Source organism: Chiloscyllium punctatum, chromosome 30 (genome assembly GCF_047496795.1).
Source record: "Chiloscyllium punctatum isolate Juve2018m chromosome 30, sChiPun1.3, whole genome shotgun sequence".
Taxonomy (NCBI): Eukaryota; Metazoa; Chordata; class Chondrichthyes; order Orectolobiformes; family Hemiscylliidae; genus Chiloscyllium; species Chiloscyllium punctatum.
Genome location: NC_092768.1, coordinates 27,815,051 through 27,837,063, shown reverse-complemented (window position 1 = coordinate 27,837,063; position 22,013 = coordinate 27,815,051). Strand labels below are relative to the sequence as shown.

At 43.0% G+C, this 22,013-nt stretch overlaps 1 protein-coding gene across 3 annotated transcripts; it reads left to right on the top strand.

The window, feature by feature from the left end:
• Nucleotides 1-6,111: 6,111 nt before the first annotated feature.
• On the top strand, nt 6,112-18,627 carry LOC140455346 (CCN family member 1-like). 3 transcript variants are annotated; one of them, XM_072550130.1, is made up of 7 exons: nt 6,112-6,266; nt 8,194-8,330; nt 11,029-11,233; nt 12,985-13,371; nt 15,020-15,222; nt 16,797-17,008; nt 17,911-18,627. In XM_072550130.1, the coding sequence occupies exons 1-7, from the start codon at nt 6,260-6,262 to the stop codon at nt 17,939-17,941; spliced, it is 1,182 nt and encodes a 393-aa protein (XP_072406231.1). In that variant the 5' UTR covers nt 6,112-6,259; the 3' UTR covers nt 17,942-18,627. The 3 variants fall into 3 exon arrangements, with proteins under 3 accessions (XP_072406231.1, XP_072406229.1, XP_072406230.1); XM_072550128.1 differs by having other exon boundaries at nt 16,797-18,627; XM_072550129.1 differs by lacking the exon at nt 6,112-6,266 and adding an exon at nt 7,891-8,012 and having other exon boundaries at nt 16,797-18,627.
• Nucleotides 18,628-22,013: the final 3,386 nt, after the last annotated feature.

Below are 22,013 nucleotides of genomic sequence, written 5' to 3'. Positions count from 1 at the left end.
AAGGAGAGAAAGACACCAACAGCACAGTGGTCAGATGCGAGTCTTCTCTCGACCCAGAGCATATGTATACATTTATACGCTTTTATACATTTTGTAATATAATAGGTCAGTGATGAGATTATTGTCTTTGTAAAATGGTTTGTTTATTGTAAACATTGCCGAATCATTCATAGTTTCAGGGCAGTCATTGTCAGTTCCAGCACAGCCTTTGTTAATTTCAGCGTGGTCGTTGTCAGTTTCAATGCAGATATTGTCAATTTCAGCTTCTGCACAGAAGTCCATTGCTGTAGTAATGGACACTAATCGCTCTTACTGAGAAGGATGATTACTACACCCCTGGCTATTAGCACTTTGTATTGAGTCCGTATCAAACTGTTAGCATTTCTATCAAAGGTGTTGGCCGGACCCAGACACTTCGGCAGGCAGTATATGGTATTCATGTGTATTCTCTCCCCCACCGGCCTTAAACTAATCAACTAGGTTGTGAGTGCATTGTGCTGGCATTCTAGTGGCCCCATGTAGTGTCTGTATTTGCTCTGTTGTCTCTCTCCATATGTGGTCTGGCAGCCATCTTGTGTGACAAGTGGCCAGCTTATGGCTCAGTGGCCATCTTGTGTGTCCGTGTGTCTAGTGTCACCCTGCCCTGTGCCATCTCCCACTTTACCACCTTGGCAGATGATGAAATTTGAATTCAATAAAAAGTCAGAATTGGGAATCTTAATGTAGTCCATGAATCAATTGTCAGGAAATCCCACCTGGTTCACTAATGTCCTTTAGGGAAGGATACTGCGACCCTTACCTGGTCTGGCCTGCATGTGATTCCACACCCACAGCAATGTGGTTGACTCTCAACTGCCCTCTGGTCAATTAGGGCTGGGCAATGAATGCTGGCCAGGTCAGCAACACTGTTATCCTATGAATGAATCACAAAACAAATGGTGGCCCAGTCAGTAACGTTCACACCTTATGAATATAAAAATAAACGGGGGCTGACTAACCATCTCTGATGACTGAAGACTAGTTGAGCTAATCGAGGAAAGGGAGCGATAGAGACAGAAAGAGATGGTCCAAGATTTTGCAAGCATTAGACCAATGAAGGTGGGTCAACAGGTCAGTCGATCAGAGACAAAGGAACAGGCAAGAGGACATAACTGAAGGTTAATGCAACAACTGGATGAACCTGACAGAATTAATGTTTCAAAATTGTATCTTCTAGAACAGACTGACAGCTCAGTCAAATAAAAGAAAAGGGCTGGAGTGAAAGACTGGGACTGGCTCAGAAATGAATGTCAGGATTATGAGTCTTCTTCTGCACCCCTCTGTCTCTCTCATCATAGCTCTGGAATCCAGCTCCACTGTCCATGTTTTCACCAAGGCTATAATAAGGTCAGGAACTTTGTGGCCCTGACAGAACCCAAACTGAGTGTCTGTGAGCAAGTTATTGCTAAACATTTACTACTTAAGCTCACTGTCAATGACCACTTCCTTCACTTTACTGATGATCAAGAGCGGATTGAAAGGGCAGTAACAACTTGGAGTGCAAGTCTTCAGTCTTATTGCGGGAATTTTGTCAACCCCTTTGCAGTGTCCAGAACCCTTAGTTGGTTTTTGATATCACTTGGAGTGACTGGAATTGGCTGAAGGCTGGGGGGGGGGGGGGGGGGGCGGGGGGGGAGGTCATGACACTTGACACTTTTGGCTGAAGCTGGTTGCATATGCTTTAGCCTTGTCTTTTTCACTAACATGTTGGGCTCCTCACCATTGAGGATAGGTGATGTGTTTGAAGCCTCCTTCTCCTCCTCCTGGTGGCTGTTGGTTATCCACCACCATCCACAACTGGAATGTGGCAAGGTCTCTAAGAATAAGCAGCTGCCTGAGAAATGATCTCATGAAGGTGTCTAAAGGAACTCTGCAAATATAAGCACAGGGTAATACCTCAAATTCAGTCAGTGAGATGAAATGAAACAAATTGAAAATCACAAAGCGAACGGTGGATTGATGTCAATGAGTGATTCTTCACACAGAGAGGCACAAGGATTGATTGAGACTTCAAACAATCTCCCAGCGTAATGTAAACTAACATTCTGGAACTAATTAAGATACAAAATGTTTTAATTTCTGGACTAAATGGCTTTCCAAATTCTTTGACTTCCCTCATTCTTTTCAGCAAACTTGTATTTATTCCCCTTTTCTCCACCTCTTTATCCTGCCTCTCAATCTCTTTTATTCTATCCTTTATCCACTCTATCCCTGTCTCTTACTCTCTCAATAAGTCTGTCTCCTTTTGTACCGTGGGGTGAATTTGGATTTTGAATATAGAGTCACAGAATCCTTACAGTGTGGAAGTAGGCCATTCGGCCCATTGACTCTATTCCTGATGAAGGGCTTTTGCCCGAAACGTCGATTTTCCTGCTCCTCGGATACTGCCGTGACCTGCTGTGCTTTTCCAGCGCCACTCTGATCTAAACTCTGGTTTCCAGCATCTGCAGTCCTCACGTTTTTCCACACAGATCCACCACCCCGCCTCTACCCTGCGTTTCCCATGTCTAATCCATCTAGTCTGTACATCTTTGGACTGTGGGAGTAGAATTGAATACAGGTCCCTGGCCCTGTGATGGAGCAGGACTAACAACTGAGCCACTAGGTCGGCCTGTATTTGATGGTGGATTAGCAGCTTATTTCTCACATTCTGCCTCCTAACCTCCTTTGCTATTAAAAGCTGGAGTTATTGTGTGGGCTGCCCCACTGGCTGTCAACCACACAACTCTGTTATCCAGAGTCAAAATTAGACACTTTCTGTTTCCCTTACTGCCTTTGTCCAGCCCTGTGTCCTATCGCAGTCTCCTGTCTCTAATCAGCCCTGTGCAGCTTCAGTACGACAGTGAATATCAGATTCAGAGAGAGAGAGAGAGAGAGAGAGGGCAACTGATCAAACTGTGTATCAACGCAACACAACCTTTCCAGTTTCAGAGGCTCTACAGATATCAGTGAATACGGAATGTAGTATGAAATTTCCAGTATGGAATCCCTTGCCTGACATGGAGAATATAGAGTAAATATAGGAGTATTGCAAATGTATGAATGTAATGTCTGGAGAAAATCTTATTGCCCCTTATGCAGTTTTCAATGAGAATGCTTTGGAAGGAACTTTTACAAATTTTATGTGTAAAGGATATTTTTGGAACACAGAAGGATATGTCAGGGTGCCCCGTGCCCAGCGTTCTGGAAGTTTTCCCTTACCCTCCTCTCCTGAAGGGGTTTGAGACATGGCAGGGCAAATGTATGCAAACACTGACCACAGTTTGCGACTTAACCAAAATGGCTGTGCTCCAGGCTCAAGTGCTCCATGTCAGTCAGGATATTTGTTCCAGGGTAAGGGAGGACATACATATCACCACCACTCCACTCCACTTACTGGGTCAGTCAGTGGACAACAGTGCTACATAAGTCCAGGCAGATGCCATGGCTGAAGGTCCAACCTTGCCAGGTGAGGCAGCAACAGGAACTTGCATTGCCGTAGCGCCATTAACATGATGAAGCATTGCGAAATGTTCACAGGAGCATAATCGTAGGATCGTAGCAATATAGGAGAAGGAGTAACTCATTCAGCGTATCAAGCCTGCCCCACATTCAACAGGATCATGACCGATCATCAGTATCATCAGCCTAACTCCATATCCCTTGATACAACTAGTCTCCAGATATCCGTCTTTTGAATCTGCTTAGTAATTAAGCTCCCTGGGTCAATAGTTCCAAAGATTCATCAGCCCTTGTGAAATTCCTCCTCACCTCTGTCTGAAATAGATTGCTCATTATTCTGAAATTACATCCCCTGATTTTAGACTCACCAACAGGGTAGATGGTGGAGTAGTGTAATGTTACTGGTCTAATAACATTAAGCCAGTGACCCAGGTTCAATTCCACCCTCAAAACTGTTTGTATGGCATTTGCACATTTTCCCCATATCTGTATGGGTGTCGTCCCATACTCCAGATATGTGCAGGTTAGGTGGTTTGGCCACAGTATCCAGGGATTTGCAAGTTAATTGAATTAGCAATGGTAATTGCAGGGCTAGGGTAAGGGGGAGATGCTGGGTCTGGGTGGCGTGTTCTTCGGAGGTTCAGTGTGGACTCGATGAGCCGAATGGCCTGCTTCCACACTGTTGGGATTCTATAGTAGTAATTCAGACCCAGGATAATGCTTTGGGGACCTACATTTGAGTACTACCATGGGTCGATGGATTGATTTGAATTCAACAAAAATCTGGAAAACTGGAAGTAACCACTGTCATTTGTCATTAAAAATAAACCACATCTGGTTTCTAATCTCCTTTAGGGACGGAAATCTGCCAACCTTACCTGTTCTACAGGTGACTTTATACCGCAAAGTAAGGTCATTAATTATAACTGCTCTCTGGCCAATTAGGAATGGGCAATAAATGAACACCAACACCCCATGAATCAAGTTGTAAAAAGGCAGACATCCTATCTGCATCCACTGTGTTAGAATTGTGCAAGGTTTCAATGAGATTACCTCACTTTCTTCAAAACTCTAGAGAATACAGGCCCGGTTTCCTACCCTCCTAAACGTTTTCTGCACTCTGTCTGTAGTCAGCAATTTCTTCCTTTGATCAGGAGAACAAAACCGTATACAGAGGAACCTCAATTTTCCAAACAAGGTGCGCGGGCATTATTTCATTCAGATAATTGATTATTCAGATAATCAATTTGACCTTCAACAAGGGAAGCCATGCTGATCTAACTCTGTGCTCTACTGGAGAGTTTGTTTCAGTCTACAATTTTGATGAGCCTGCTATTTAAACAAACTAATCTTTGCATTCTGCAAATTGCAGGGTAAAGTGAGACTGGCTAAACCCTTACCATCACATAAATATATGAAATCCCAGCATTAAACAAGGTCCTGAACAGCTTCTACAATCATAAGAGTATTTGTCAGTTTCCGCCGAACTCAGTGTTGCGATCGAAACCCAGCCTTGCGCATACGTTTATTTTCTCCTCCATTTTTTTCATGAACGGCCAGTAAAGTGACAGGAGTGAAGCACTTACTTTTGCAAAGGGCTGTGTAACTAACCCTTATGTAAAAAATATCTAGTCGCTGATGCTTAGGGTGCTTGTGTTTCTTTTTCTATTGCTATCATTTCCACACGTTCTTCAGCAGAGGTAGTCCAAACTCACTTACCCCTTTAATGTAACATTGTTAATGGGACCTTGAGATCTAGTTTGGATAATCCAAAATTGAGATAATCGAGATTCCTCTGTACAATATTCCTGGTGCTGTCTCTCCATCACTTCCCCATTTTATACTTTAAATTCACCATTTTAACGGGTCCACATTTGACCAAGCCAATAGTTTCTTTACACCTATGGAAAGAAGCTTTTATTGGCCAGCTTTATGTTTCTCAGTAGCTTCCCAGCAAAACATTGACACAGTGTGACATCAAGAGATATTAGGACTGGAGATCCAAAGGCTTGGTTGAAGAAATAAATTTTAAGGAGTGTTTCAAAGTGAGGGTAGTAGATGGTGAAATGGAAAAGGAATTCTAAACTGATGCTTTTAGCATTATTTTGCAGTCTATCAACCTATTAAGCGGCTGGTGCGTCCTTCTACTACTTAGTCTTGTTCTTTGAGCAAAGCAGATGACTACAACTTGACTTGTGCAAAAGTATCTGATTAATTTTGGGCAGCATGGTGGCTCAGCAGTTAGCACTGCTGCCTCACAGCACCAGGGTCCCAGGTTAGATTCCAGCCATGGGTGACTGTCTGTGTGGAGTTTGCACTTTCTCCCTGTGTCTGCGTGGGTTTCCTCTGGGTGCTCCGGTTTCCTCCCACAGACCAAAGATGTGCAGATTGGGGTGAATTGACCATGCTAAATTGCCCATAGTGTTAGGTGCAATAGTCAGAGGGAGATGGGTTTGGGTGGATTATGCTTCAGAGGGTCGGTGTGGACTGATAGGGCCGAAGGGCCTGTTTCCACACTGTAAGTAATCTAGTCTGATATAGTGACAACAGAAGGAATAGGAAAAGGACAGGCATTTGGAGAGACTTCTCCTTTAGCGGAGATTATAAGAAGAGGCACAAGTACAGAGGTTTCTTGGAAATCTGATAAAATGGCGTAAACATCAACAGCGTCACAGTAAGTGCTGAGGAGGAGCTCTGAGGGTTTAAGAATAAAACAAGTAATTCCTTTCCTGAATTAAAATAGTCTTCAGTCATTGAGCCTAACAAGAAGGGACGCAAGATGACGGGTGAGTGGCTGCTGATTTTCCTTTTCTTTGACCAGATCAGACATTGGTGTTGTGTTTGTTTCTGTTAAGTTCAGCTATTTGAGTTGGGAGCAGAGGCACGACTGAACCTTTTGTCCCAACATTGCATTGCATTACCCTAAAAGGAATTACTTCATGCATATTTTAGGAAGGATGTGAAGGCATTAGAGGGGGTGCAGTAAAGGACAATTTCAGGGATGAGGAACGTCAGATCCTCAAAGTGGCTGCAGGGGAATTGAGACTATTACAAACCTCCAGCTGGAATGTGCCTTTGTAAAGATGGTCTGGAGGGAAATGCAGTGGTTTTTATCAAGGTTCATCTGAAGCAGCTCCATGAATGCAGGACTCTGTGCTCTACGGTCTGTTCCCTGGGATGCACACCGAAACAAACATCGACTGCACTTGGAGGACCATCAACTCGGTGAAAGACACTCTTTGGTCTGCCCAAAACTTGATCTCCCAGAGCAAGGGGTTGATCCCGACCAGGTGTTGCAGACTGGCATATCCCAAGGCCCAGGACTACGTCCTGAGGACGCAGTAAAGATTGGGGCAGCTGCCGCCAAGGCAGACCACTATCTTGAGGTGTTGCTGTTGAAGTTAAATGTGGGTCCGTTCAGTTATTGAAGGCTTCTTTACTCAGTTATTGATTGCCTCAAATACATGCAAATGTAATCTTGTTTATTTGTTGAACAGTGTCAAACTCCAATGTTTGTTTGTTTCTTTGTGTGCTACTGTAGAGAACTGAACTGCTTCAGTGACTATGTATGTACATAAAGATATTTTTATGAATAAAGTGTTTTTGAAATTAAAAAGAAATCAGTGCATTGTTAGATTGGAAAGGTGGCATCTGTTTGCAGAAAGAAATGACCAAGCAGCTTGGTAGAGTCCTTCAAACAACATGGGTGTCCAGACAGAAACAATGGAGAAATGGTGTTCCTCTTGCTGGAAGGATCAGAAAGTAGAAGACATGAATTAGTGGAGATTGGCAGAAGCAAAAAGTATATCTTCCTTAACTACACAGTGAGGTGATTTGAGGTTGGAATGTACTGCCTGAGAGTTGTGATGAAGATAAATTCCATTGAGCATTCCAACAAGAATTGGACAGGCATCCGATGAGAACGGACTCTGAGGGAAAAGGGCCTGACTGGGTGAGTTGCTGAGGCAGGGGGCCAGAAAATGCTCAAGAAAGAGGGGCTGAATGGTCTCCTTCTGCGAATGTGACCACTGTTAAGACTCCACGGGTGGTAAATTGCTTTAGAAACCACCTCTGCATTTCCCTGGATGTATTGCCAAAAGGGACAGTGATAATGGAAAACAGTGTGAGCAAAAGCGACAACAAAAGTCCCTGTGAACTGAGAGGAGCTGTGCCAGGAATAATTCTGAGAAAGGCGATTGTAGGGTGCTGAGTCAGCGCCTCTCCAGGAATTGTAGCCACTGGTTTATCTCTTTTTGCACCTTTATCTGAGCAGACGGGCATGTATATACATAAATAAGCATGTCGAAAACAAACACAGATACACAGATTATCGAGAGGAAACATTGAGAATTTCATCTTGAGTGTGGGAGCAAGGCTCACAATAATTTGCTTCTCAGGCAGAACATGAAATGAGCCTTTTTTTCGTATAAGCTTTCTTTTTTATTTAGCCAGTACTCAGTTGCAACTTCTAACCTTCTGCCACCTGACAATGGGATAATCCCTCAGCCTTGGGGTGGAGACCACTGCTCAGCGTAAGTGGAGAAATTCCCACATCCATTGCCTTCACTCTTTGGGGAGTTCCATAGCAGTGCAGTTTTCAAGATTAGTCAAGTGCTCACACCCAACCTCCATTTCCCCAGCCTCTCCCACACAATTTGTTGCCATTGTCTTGAAGTTTAATGGCTGCAATTATTTCATTATTTTGATCTGCAGTTTCAGCGATGAACAAGTTTCTAACAGCCATGGGCTCCAGGAGGAAGAGGGGTCTCTGTAGTTTGAGACTGGATGGCAGTCTGCTGTTGTGGTGCGGGTATCTCCTGTTCCTGGGACAATCCAGCCGCGCTGACGTGGTGAGAGAATATATGACTATTACAATTCTGTCATTCCCAGCAATGGAACAACAGCGCAGACTGGGAGTGAGGTAGACAAGGAATGACATCTGGGAATGAGATAGATGGGGAATATTATACCAGAACTGAGATGTATAGGAGCAGCGCATGGGAGAGAATGATATGGGAAGTAACAGAGTGGGGATTCATCGATATGAGAAATAGCATTCTGAAGTAGTGAGTAATATGTGGACCCACTCCAATAATTATGTAAACTAGGAATGAAAAATTATATTTAAAAAAAATAAAACCAGGAGATGAAAATCTCCTCTGGCAGGCAAAAACGGTTTTTAAAAACCCAGGAAATTTAGAATCTCCTCAGTTCAGGGGACTGACTCTAAGCTAAAAAAAAGACTAGGAATGAATTACATCATAAGATGTAGGACCAAAGGGTCTGTTTCCGTGCTGTACTATGATTCTATGTAGGAGCAGAAGTAGGCCATTCAGCCCATCGAGTCTGTTTAGCCATTCAATGAGATCAAGGTTGATTTGACAATCCTCAACTCCACTTTGCTGCCTTTTCCTCATCGCCTTTGGTTCCCTCACTCATTAAAAATCTGTCTATTTTAACCTTGAAAATACTTAATGAGCCAGCCTCTCCAAACCTCTGCAGCAGATAACTTCACAGTTTCAATTATACAGGGAACAGCCATCAGGTAGTGAGCTATACAGAGATCTGGGAATAAATCCTCCAGGCATAAATTTAAGGAATAATACCAGGGATTGATCATTTAGAGAATAACATCTTGGAGGGAATTATTTTGACAATAAGACCTGTAAGGGGCGAATTACATGGAGGATAATCCTCAGAGTAGCTCATTTAGAAAATCTTATCTGGGACTGAGGTATTTAGAATATCACATCTGTGAGGGGATGAGTTCTTTGGAGACTGGCACTAGGGATGGGTGATGTGGATACTGGATTAGTGGTGCTGGAAGAGCACAGCAGTTCAGGCAGCATCCAACGAGCAGCGAAATCAACGTTTCGGGCAAAAGCCCTTCATCAGGAGAATAGTAACCAGGAGTGAGTTATTTAGACCATGGCACATGGGAAGGGGGGAGTTCATTATAGATTAACACCTAGAACTGTAACATTTTGAAAATAAAGCCTGGGAGAAAATTTCTGAGAGAATTTAAACTGGGCGGGGGCTTTTGAAGAAATAACACATCCAAGGTTATTCTGACAATGATGCCAGTAGGGAGGGGGTTATTTAAAACATAAACACCTAAAAAGAGGAATTATTAAACTGGGAATGAGTTACTTAGAGCAAGAAACCTCTGGAGTGGGTCATTTAGACCTGGGAGGGAGGGAGATACTTAGAGAATAATACCTGGGGTAGAGAGTGTTATTTAGAGGTTTACAGCTCAAGGTCAAACATTGTGGACAATAACAACTTGCAGAGAGTTACTTTAAGGATAACAGCTGGTGGGGTGAGGAAGTTATTTTGAGACTAATACCTGGGAATGAGCATAACACCTAGAAAGGAAATGTTTAGAGAGGAACACGATGGGAGTGAGATATTTAAGAAAGAAAGACCTGGAAAGGAGGTAGGTTTCTTTGCAAGATTAAGTCTGAGATTGCGTTGTTTGGGGATTAACTCCTGAAGACCTGCCCACAACATTTGTACTCATACTTCCTGTGTGGTACTGAGAGAACATTCGACTGTCAATGATGTGACAGATTTCCTAATTAAAGTTACAGTCTTATCTCCCCTCAGAGACAGGCTATAAACGTTCAAGTAGTAACTAATTCTAAGAAGAGCAGTGAGTAACCTTCCCTCCAACATTTAGCAAAATAGATTCCTAGAGCTGAAAAGAGACTGACTAGTCCTTTACTTTCTGCTGTTGGTGGGATCCTGCTGTGCCCCATTGCCAATTGAATTTCCCCACATTACGGCTTCTGTGGTTGTCATATGCTTTATTGCAACAGGGTAAGGTGCTGCATGAATGAAGATTTATTGTCTTCGGGGAGATGGGAGTTCAAACAAACATCTAGGAAAATGACAGTGAAATCTGTGGCTTTAAGAAGTGTAGTTTGCCTTTTTTTTTTAAAAAAGAGAGGTTTTAAGACAGGGGTATTGAGCTGCCTGCTTAGAAAGGTGGTAAACCTTGGTAGGCCTTGGGTACTTTTTTAAAATGGAACAATAGAAGCAGCCTGGATGGGTGTGGCCAGCTCTCACAAACCAAGCTTTCTAATTTAGTTTTAGTCTTAGACTTAGCTTTAAGGAGCTGCTGGGGTTTTGGAGAAATAGAGGCTATTTTTCCCTCACTCAGTTACAGCTGGAAGCTGGGGTTTCTCTCAGCTGCTGGGTTATCTGTGAGACAAATCTATTTCTCTGAATTTTCCATTTTTTGCCATGGGTGGTATTTATGGGATTTTAATATATTGGAACAGTTAATTTGTAATAGTTACTGCATCTATTATTCTGTTAAGTTTTGCAATAGAGTTAAGTTATTCTGGGACTCTTTTTGCTGTATTTTTAACTATAGTGTTTAAATAAATGGTGTTTTGCTAATGTTGAGTAGTTTGACCATTTGAATTGCACCTGGAACACAGCACGTTATGCTTAACATAAGAAAATGTTAGGGTTGAGGGTACTTTCTTATAATGTTTTGAGAGGGTCTGGTCCGGATCCTTGAAGAATCTCTTTTCTCCACAGGCAAAGTGCCCCGCGCAGTGTCACTGCCCAAAACCCACGCTGTGCCGTCCAAGCGTGCCCCTGGTTCTGGACGACTGCGGCTGCTGCTCAGTTTGTGCTCGGCAGTTCAATGAGGAATGTGGCTTGCTTCGACCTTGCGACCGTGACCGCGGGCTCCGCTGCCAATTGGAGGCCAGGGAAAATGCCACAACCGGAATCTGCAGAGGTAAGGACACCTGGTGGCCCCTGAATAAGACATTCCCCTTCCTCTCACACAACCAGCCACATCAGGAGACATTCAGGGCATTTACAGATCCACGGCACTGATTGAGGGCATTTACAGAGTGACAGCAACGTCAGGGTGCAAAAAGGGACCATTCGGCCCAACGTGTCTGCACTGATTCTCCGAATGAGCACCGTGACTCGGCCCATCCTTCTGCCTTTTCCCCTGAAACCCTGTTTCTACTTAAACAATCATCTCAGATCCTCTTGAGTGCATGCATTGAATCTGCCTCCCCACACTGCCACGAGGGTCATTCCAGATTCACTGCATTGAAAAGTGAAATAACTCCATGGAGGCTGGTATCCCATCACCAAATCACCCTTTATTTACACATGAACATAGAATCATGGAATCCCTACAATGTGGAAACAGGCCCTTCGGCCCAACAAGTCCACACTGACCCACTCCTCTACCCTATCACTCTACATTTACCCCGACTAATGCACCTAACCTACAATTTAGCACAGCCAATCCACCTGACCTGCGCATCTTTGGATTGAGGGAGGAAACCGGAGCACCCGGAGCAAACCCACGCAGACACGGGGAGAATGTGCAAACTCCACACAGACAGTCACCCGAGGCTGGAAGTGAACCTGGGTCCTTGGTGCTGTGAGGCAGCAGTGCTAACCAGTAAGCCACTGTGTCAGCCCATTCTTGCCTTTCATACTGCCTGTTCAGAGTCAGTTGTCAGAATGGCAGTATCTCTGACACTCCCCTTTTTATCTGTCAGCCAGGGCTCCCTTATTGGATCAGATTAACAACCCCAATCAGGGAACTCATATTCTAGAAAGGTCTAGTCGACTGACTCTGTTTAAATCACTATGTAAAGGATTGTTTTTTTAAAAAAAATTAGCATCCCATTCACTGGCTTCAGTAAGTGCTCTTGTGACACAGTGTCTCCAACTCAGATGCAAAGTCCTAACCTGCTCTAGAGGCATGTCATACCCTCCCTGAACAGGTCGATAAAAAAAAGTACTGGTTTAGGTCACATGATGGCATTTAATCTGACATCAATGGGATCAGCACACTACTCCTGCCAAGTAACCTTCCACTAGGATTAGCAGATAGATCAGAAAGGGCAGATCAATTTGACATTGTCAATGTAACAGAGGCTCTCATGCTGAAGACAAATCCCCCAACCCCCTCAGAAACAGGCCAGATGTCTCAGAGATTGCTGGAAAACCTCAGCAGGTCTGGCAGCATCTGTGCTGAATGTAGCACCTGGAACTCTGATTTCTCTCTACAGATGCTGCCAGACCTGCTGAGTGTTATTTTTCACCTCAGAAATTTCTGTTTCTGGGGATACAAGACAGGGGAGGTGATGGCCTCGTGGTTTTTATTACTGGGCCGTTATTCCAGAAACCCAGGTAATGTTCTGGGGATCTGGGTTCGAATCCCGCCATAGCATATGGTGTGAAATTTTCAATTTGAACCCAATAAAAATTTGGAATTAAGAGTCTAAGGATGACCATGGTTGGGAAAACCCATCTGGTTCACCGATGGCCTTTAGGGAAGGAAACTGGCCAACACGTGACTCCAGGCCCACAGCAGTGTGGCATGACTCTCAGCTGCTCTCTGGGCAATCAATGCAGACCCGAAAGGAGCGAACAAAAAAAAATACCATTCCAGCATCTTTGGCTGTTTTTCCAGTTGCTACAATCCCTCCCACCCTCTCTCTTGTCCTCTCCTTGCAGCCAGCAACATGGGACGGCCTTGCTTCCTGAACGGCAGAGTTTTCCAACACGGCGAGAGCTTCATGAAGAGCTGTAGGCTGCGGTGCAGCTGCCGGGAGGGCAGGGCCCACTGCTCCCCGCTCTGCCCGGAGAAGCTGCCTGCGCCGCCCGCCTCCTGCGCGGACGCTCGGCCCGTCAAGGTGGCTGGCACCTGCTGCGAGCGGTGGAAGTGCGTGACGCCCCGCTCTGAGGACCGCAAGGCGTGGGCGCCGCCCGAGTGGAGGGAGTTGGTCGCCGGCCTCGGGAAAGCGGTCAAGTCGCCGAATGCAGTGCCCCGCAAGTTGGAAACAAAACACAAGACCCTGAACCCTGACCGCCTGGATGTCAAACGCTACTTTGGCCGCTCTGGTACTTTTTGTTAAATTTCGAAACTATACTTTCTTCAGTTAAAAAAAAATATATATACACACACATATATAAGTCACAAAAGCAGTTCGGTTCTGTACATCAGGAAACAAGCAAACACTGAATAAAGAACTGCTGATGCTGTAAATCAGAAACAAAAACAGAAATTGCTGGAAAAGCTCAGCAGGTCTGGCAGCATCTGTGGAGAGAAATAAGAGTTAATGCTTTGGGTCGAGTTACCTTTCCTCAGAAGCAAACATTTGACTCTGTCCAACAAGCCAACCCAAGGCACCTCTTACTTGTACAAGATTATATTTACATGAGAGTTCCCATAACTGAACAGACCCCACCACCAAACCTTTTCCTGATTTCTGATTAAGGGCTTTTGCCCGAAACGTCGATTTTCCTGCTCCTCGGATGCTGCCTGACCTGCTGTGCTTTTCCAGCACCACTCTGATCTTGACTCGAATCTCCAGCAACCGCAGTACCCACTTCTGCCCCATCTAACCTTGTCAGAAAGACCTCAGTCAGTGGTCTTGCACCTTGACGGCAGCTGCCCCAGGCTTTAGTGTGTCCCTCTCAGCATTTTGTCTTCATAGCCATCACTCGCACTCCGAGATCAGATGCAATTCAAAGGCCTAGCATTGTAGGGTGCAGGAGGAGACCACTAGGTCCTTTATCCCTGAGCAGTTATTTTGAAGAAATCCTCGAAATAGTCCTATTCTTGGGACATTTTCCCAGTGTGATCCCTTTTGATAACTGTCTGATTTTGTGGAATCATTACTAGGGGCATGGTTTGCAGGCAATAATTCAATTCTAAATGTAACCACCTCCTACACCTTTCCATACCACCTCTCCTCGGATTGGCTAAAGCCAGATCTCAATTCTACACAGAGACTGATTAATTATATTCTCTAAGCAAGTTTAATAAAACATAACATGGACAGGAATATAAAATGAATATGCTGTCTGAACCTGTCAAGGACTAATTAACCCCATAGATATTAACATAGGCAGTTTCACAATCGACATGAAAGTAAAATGAAAAAAATGCATGAAGATAGTACTGGAGCATTTGTATGTTTGGGTGTGTCCATGCATGCATGTATGTCTCTGTGTGAGTATCTGTGTTGTGTGTGTCAGTGTGCACGTGTTTCTGTGTGTATATATCTGTGTGTGTATATGCATGTATACATGTTTGTGGGTGTGCATTTGTGTGTCCGCTTATGTGTATATATGTGTCTGTGTCTGCATGTGTACATCTGCCTGTATGTATGTCTGTAAGTGTGTGCCATGCAGCTATTCACGTCTGTGTTTGTTTTGTGCAGTTCGAGTTCTTGAAATTGTATGTGGTTGTGCACATATGTGTATGTGGGTGCAGTAGAGGATGAGATAGGCTGGTGCCATTAATACTGCTGTGAATGTCCCTGTGTGTTTGTGAGTGTGTCATTATGCTTGCACTTTTATGAATTGTGTGTAAAATATCACAAGTGTATATGTGTGTGTGTGTGTGTGTGTGTGGAGTGAGATCTTATAGGTGTGTGCTGGGGCATATTTTGTGAGCGTCCATGCTGTGCACAAATGTAAATCCATTGGTGGAGGCATTTGTGTGTGTATGCTGTTTTTGTTGTTCATCTCTTTGTTGCTTCAGAGCTGAAAGGTCAGTTGAAGAGACAAAACTTCAGCTATCCTGACTGCCTGGTCAGGAACACAAAGTGGTCGACCTGTTCGCAGACCTGTGGCATGGGAATTTCATCCAGGCTGAGCACCAACAACACCTGGTGTCATCCGAAATGGGAGACTAGACTGTGCCAGATCCGGCCCTGTGATATGCTCAACGAGGTCAATCTCCAGGTTAGTCTTAGCAGAGGGAAGAACCACGTGGCAGATCCAGTTGAATCAAACATTATCATATCTTATTAATTAAATTACCATTCCTTATTATCTTATTAATCAATGTAATAAGCAGTACATTAATGTCTTGTTTTTGATCAATGTGACAGTTTTCACTGTAATGTGTTGTTATAGAGTCATACAGTCAAACTCGATCATGTCAACCAAGATTCCTGAACCAAACTAGACCCATAATGTCTTCACTACAGTGTGCTGTTCTAGATCAATCTTTAGTGGCAGTGTGTTATTCTAGAATAGTGTGGCAGTCTTTGCTGTGATGTGTTATTCTAGAACAATGTGAAAGGCTGCTTCGTAATGCTTTGTGGTTGTACAGTGTGAGGGTGTGCATGATAAAATATAGTTCTACAGCAATGTGCCAAACTCCACTATAAGGTTGAGTTTTAGATAAATATGACAGCCTGAACTATAAGTGCAGTTACACCATGTGACAACTTCCACTGTACTGAATAGTAATGGATGAACATGGCAGCATACCATGTAAGGTATAGTCCTGGATCAACATGACACCCTGAACTGTGAAGTGTATTTCGAGATCAATGTGACAAAATGAACTGTAATGTGCAGCTCTAGAACATGAGAACCTTCACTGCAGTGCATGGTTGTAGATTTTGTAGCAACCTTTGCTGTAAGGTATAGATTGAGATCAACATGACATCCTTAACTACTTCTAGACCAATATCATAACCTGTACCATAATTGCATATTTCTCAGTCAATGCGTCAGTTTTACTGTAAAATATTGCTCTGGATTAACATGACAGCTGAACTGTAATGTATAGCTGTAAATTAATGTGGAATCTTGCACTGTAATAGACAGTTCTAGATTAATGTGACACTCTGAACCATCATGTGTAGTTCTAAAGCAGTGTGGTAGCGAGCTGCATCATGTATGGTGGCATCTTCCACTATGTTTTGCTGTAGATCAATTTATTAGGGCACACTGCAATATGATGTTCTGGATCATTTTCACAGGTTGCACTGTATGAGTGGAATGACTACAAATTTGTCTCAGAAGTAGCTTTCAAAGAGCACCTCACAGAAGGGGGAGAGCTTGAAGGAAAGAGTTTCACAACCAAGCCCCTCGGGTGGCTGAAGGTTGGCCGCCAATCCGGGAAGTGCATGAAGCCAGAATTGGAGGAATACAGATTTGTCAGGAAGTCTCACAACACCAGGTTATTTTCAAGCGGGTCTATTTGAAGTCACAAGATTTCAAATCGCAGCAGTGCTCCAAAAACTTGTGATTTCAAATAAACTGGTTGGACTATAAGCTGGTGTCACGTGACTCCTGACTTTGTCCACCCCAGACCAACCCTGGCACCTCCACATCATTTTTCAGGAAGTTGTGAGATGGGAGGAGATCCTGGATAAGTCTGGGAGGGGCAGGTCAAGGAGAGATTTGAAAGTTAAGTTGATGTTTTGAAAACACAATGATGTTCTTCAAAAGGGACCTACCCTATTTTAGGAATCTTCACCCTGGCCAATTTTCACTGTGGGCCAAATCCTTCTGTGTTACAGGGAGGCAAGAGGTGTCGGAACAGCAAGAAGGAGCTGGAGCCCAGGCTGATTTCTTACCAAGGTTGCACCAGCCTGAGGAAATACAAGCCCAAATACTGTGGCCTGTGCACGGATGGGCGCTGCTGTTACCCTGCTGAGACCAGGACCATGAGAGTGCGTTTCTACTGCCTGGTCAGAGGATTTATTGTCAAGCATGTCATGAAGATCAAGAGGTGTGAATGTAACTGGCAATGCCAGCACCAGAGTGCCTACTTCTGGCTAGACAATGACAAACCCTACAGGTCCATTAACCGACAGATGGGTACCAAAGGCATCCATGGCAATTTTTAAACCATTGTTGCATTCCAGTTTACAATTGACCTGCAGTGTTCAATGGTTTAATTGATCTGTATTTGGCTTGTGGATTGATCTGTGATCACTGTGTTTGATTGATCAGTGCTTAGATGCTGCTTCTAAGCTTAACATAAACAGAAACTTGCAAAAAGACCTAAGGAACTCATTGCGGGCTAGAGGGCCTGTTCTTGTGCTGGACAGTTCAGTTCTAAGCCAGAGTTGTGAATATTTAAAGTTCACTTTCTGCTTTGCGCTGAGCTAAACTGTATAAGCTCTACAGCAAGCCAGTGAATAAACAGCAGACTCCAAAGTTGGCACACAGGTCTCCCTCTTTAAGGGGAACTATTTTGCTGCAGTATTGCTTTGCTTTAGCATTCCTCTGACCCAATTCACTTTCATGCCAGTGTTAGGGAAATCTTTCACATTTTAATAATAGATTCCTAAAAGCCTGGAAATAGCAATGCCCCTAACAATTAAACTCACATCGATTGTTAATTAACAATTTCCACCTTAAGACCACATCACAGCACTGTGTCCAGAAATTCACAACTCCCCACAGCGATATCAAAGTCATTACTAACACCTTCCCTTGAAAGTAGCCAAGATTTTCAATCATATGAAGATTCCGGTCTCCTTTTACACCACCTTAGAAACATGCATTTATTGTCTAAGTCTTGCTGAGCTTGCTGCTGTGTGTTTTATATGAGATAAAGTCAAGAAACAAATGCCTGGACGCAATCCATCACTGCGATCTCATTGTAGCAAATATCTGCTTCTCCAGACATTCAGGATCTGGGCCCACTGGCATGTAGACATACTCTGGCAATCCAAACGCCCAGTTGTGGGTGAAGGGAAGAATGTTTGGAGGTCACGACTGTCCTGTACTGGAGATTTATTGCAGAGAACAGTATTCGGCCCGAAAGGTGAGGCACTATCGCCACCAGGTGGCAGGATCCCATATTGTAGGCAGCACTTCACTGTATTGTGATATTCTCAATGTGTCTAGATTAAAATGAAAAATCACACAACACCAGGTTATAGTCCAACAGGTTTAATTGGAAGCACACTAGCTTTCGGAGCGACGCTCCTTCATCAGGTGATAGTGGAGGGCTCGATCGTAACACAGAATTTATAGCAAAAATTTACAGTGTGATGTAACTGAAATTATACATTGAAAAATTGATTGTTAAGCCTTTCATCTGTTAGAATACAGTGTAGTTTCACTTCTTTCATGTGTAAATCACAAAACATTTTTTTTTAAAAGTTGCATTCTCAGGTTAGCTGTTAACAATGGTGACAGCTAGACAATATGTTGAAGGTGTTGCCCCCCTGTGTTCTCTGTCTTTGCCATGATGTTTAGATTGATTCTAATCTAAAAAGTGAGATAACAGAGTTTTACATAAATTCATGCAGTTTTTGAGCTCAGAGTTCTACATGAATGCACGCAGTTTTTGAGCAAAGTACAATGTAACTCTGCAAGATTAAAGTGGTGCTGGAAAAGCACAGCAAGTCAGGCAGCATCCGAGGAGTAGGAAAATCGATGTTTCGGGCAAAAGCCCTTCATCAGGCTTGAATCAGGAGCTTTCAGTCCTGATGAAGGGTTTTTGCCCGAAACATTGATTTTCCTACTCCTCGGATGCTGCCTGACCTGCTGTGCTTTTCCAGCACCACTCTAATCTAGACTCTGATTTCCAGCATCTGCAGTCCTCACTTTTGCCTATATTCTCAATGTGACCCTGTACTGTGTAATCCCAGTTTCCGATAGTTACCAATAAATCAGTCAGGAATTCAGGAGAAACTTCTTGAGCCAAAGTGTGGTTAGAATGTGAAACGCTTCACTGCATCGTAAAGGGAAGGCTGAACAAGTTTGAGAGAGAAAGAACGTAATGATGTACTGATGGGGTGAGATAAAATCGAGTGATATGGAAGTGTTTGATGTGGGCCTATCCCTGTGATGTAAAGTTCTGTGTGAACGCTGTGCTACATAGTATATGTAATCCCAGCAATAAATTGAAATGTATTCAGTGCCTACCCAGGAGAGATATTTTAATGAACATGTAACTGTGTGTAATTTTTTCTACTTAATTTAACAGTGAAATCTGTACAGACCTATACATGGATGCTTTCTCACTAATCATTCTTCACACAACAGAAAATGTGAACTCAGAGTTCATCCACAAAACCCCCAGCCCTGTCAACCAAGGAATTCTTTTTTTAATAGATTTTTTTTAAGAAATCTAACATTTTTAGAAGTTTACAAAAATAAATAAAACTCTCAAGTACAAACATTGGTATACAATTAAATCTTAAATATATAATAACCAAAATTTAACAAAAGTAAAATACCGAGAAAAAAAACAAAACTCAACGAGCTACTAATCTTACCTACAACTAACCAGAGTGTATATTTAAGTCTCTTACATTATTCAAATAAGAGAAAGAAGAAGAAAAAATAATGAATAACATAGAAATTGGGTAGTGAGATACATGCTCGGAATGTGTTAACATCAAATGTAACAAAACCCGTATTCGTGTGGGATTCCTCTCCCAAGGGGCCCTGGACCAGCCAGGTTCGTAATCTCAATTAAATAAAATCCCTTGTTAGGATAGCCGAAATATCTGTATTCATATAATTCAAGAAGGGCTGCCATATTTTATGAAATAATTCAGTCTTTCGGTGCACTATATTTGTAAGGAAGTCAAGGGGAATACATTCCATTATTAATCTGTGCAAATTTGAAAGTCCAGGGGGGCCCTCAGCCACCCAGTTTACCAAAATATTTTTCCTTGCACAGAAAGAGAGAATAGAAAATAGTCTCTTCTTGTGCATATCCAGGGAGGGTAAGTTCGAAAAGCCCAAAATGAGAGATACAGGGTCCACTTTAATTTCCGTTCCTAAAATTTCTGTCAGGGTACTTGCTACTTTAGTCTAGTATCTACGGATCTTATGACAGGTCCATAGGCAATGTACAAGAGTGCCCACCTCTATTTTACATTTGGGACACATTGGAGATGCTCCTGCCTTAAATTTTGCCAATCGATCTGGTGCTATATGGGCCCTATGAAGTATCTTCAGCTGGATAGCCTGAGTTCTGTTACAGATGGTGATTCTTCTGGCGATTTCCCAAATGTCATTGCACATTTCTATAGAGATTTCTAGACCCAATTCCTGATCCCATGTTTTAAGCAGGTTGTCCATATCGCCCGATACTTCATCATGTAGTAAATGATAAATAATACTGACAGAAAATACTCTCATTGGTCGTAGTACTCTACATTCTCTATCTGATTTATAAAGACTATCTAATAACATAGTCTTCTTCTGTATATAATCTCGAATTTGGAAGTATCGAAAGAGGTAATCTGAATTTCTGACGCAGCTGTTCAAAAGACATCAGGACCCCATCTTTAAATAGGTCCCCTAGACATAAGATACCCCTGGATCTCCAGAGTTTAAAAGTGGCATCTGTAAACCCCGGTTGGAATCCCCATGCTCCCACTATCGGCTCATAGGGGGATGTTTTATGTGAGTTGCCCTCATTTTGCCGCACTATATTCCAAGCTTTAATTGTGTTTAGTCTTATAGGGTTTTTACAGTGATCCGTAATGATTTTCCTCTTGTCTGAAAATAAAAGGTTAATAAGTGGGCATTTTATTTGAGAATCCTCGATGTCCAGCCAGATTGATTGCAGATCAGACAAAACCCAATCAGCTATGTAACTTAATAGGGAACTTAACTGATATTTCCTGAAATCTAGGAAATCCAATCCTCCCCTTGCCTGTGGCAGCTGTAGCTTCTTCAGCTTAATGAGGGGCTGTCTATGATTCCAGATAAAGGAACCCAACCAGCCATATAATTTACATAGTGCCAGCCTCGGCAGCATCACCGGAAGCATTCTCATAGGGTATAGGAGACGGGGCAGGACAATCATTTTAATTAGTGCTACTCTACCCAGCCATGAAATTGGAAGGTCTCCCCATCGCTGGAGGTCCTGCCTTATCCTCTCCAGTAAATGCACAAAATTAGCCTTGTATAACTGACCAAATACTGGGGTAATAAAAATGCCTAAATATAAGAAACCCTACAGGGACCAAAGAAAGGGAAAATGGGATCCATCCACTAAGTGGGGTATCATAGCAAGGCCACCCATTGGCATAGCCTCCGATTTTGAGAAATTAATTTTATAGCCTGAGGATGCGCTAAATGTATTTATAACTTGAATTAAGTGAGGTACGGATATCAAAGGATTACTGAGGAATAGAAGAACATCATCTGCATAAAGGGTTATTTTATGTTTACCTGTACCAATCCTCGGGGCTGTTATATTAGGATCAACCTGTATAGCTTCTGCTAGTGGTTCAATTATTAGCGTAAATAACAATGGCGAGAGAGGACATCCCTGATGGCAGCCCCTACCCACACTGAAGCTATCCGAGCCTAATCCATTGGTAACCACAACTGCTTTGGGATCACTATACAATGTTGAGACCCATTTGTTAAACACCTGTCCAACGCCAAACCTTTCCAATGTGTAAAACAAATATGACATTCAACCCTATTGAATGCCTTTTCCCGCATCTAATGAGACTGCTACTCCTGGTATCTTTCCCTGATGGCAGGCTTGAATCATATTCAAAACCCTTCTAATATTATTGGATGATCTACGGCCCTTAATAAACCCCGTCTGATCTTCCTTTATTATATGTGGCGGTACCCTTTCTAGTCTCAATGCTAACGTTTTAGAAAGGATTTTAAAATCTACATTTAGCAAGGATATTGGTCTGTATGATGTACAATCTTCTGGATCCTTTCATTTTTTAAGGATAAGAGAGATATTTGCCTCTTTCAACGAAGGCGGGAGACAGCCCTGACTATATGCATAG

Bases quoted from the DNA above. Each gene is read 5' to 3' on its own strand.
- LOC140455346 (XM_072550128.1), top strand. The intron at 13,372-15,019 runs GTACTTTTTGTT...TTGTTGCTTCAG, and splicing joins ACGCTACTTTGGCCGCTCTG to AGCTGAAAGGTCAGTTGAAG. The intron at 15,223-16,796 runs GTTAGTCTTAGC...TCTGTGTTACAG, and splicing joins TCAACGAGGTCAATCTCCAG to GGAGGCAAGAGGTGTCGGAA.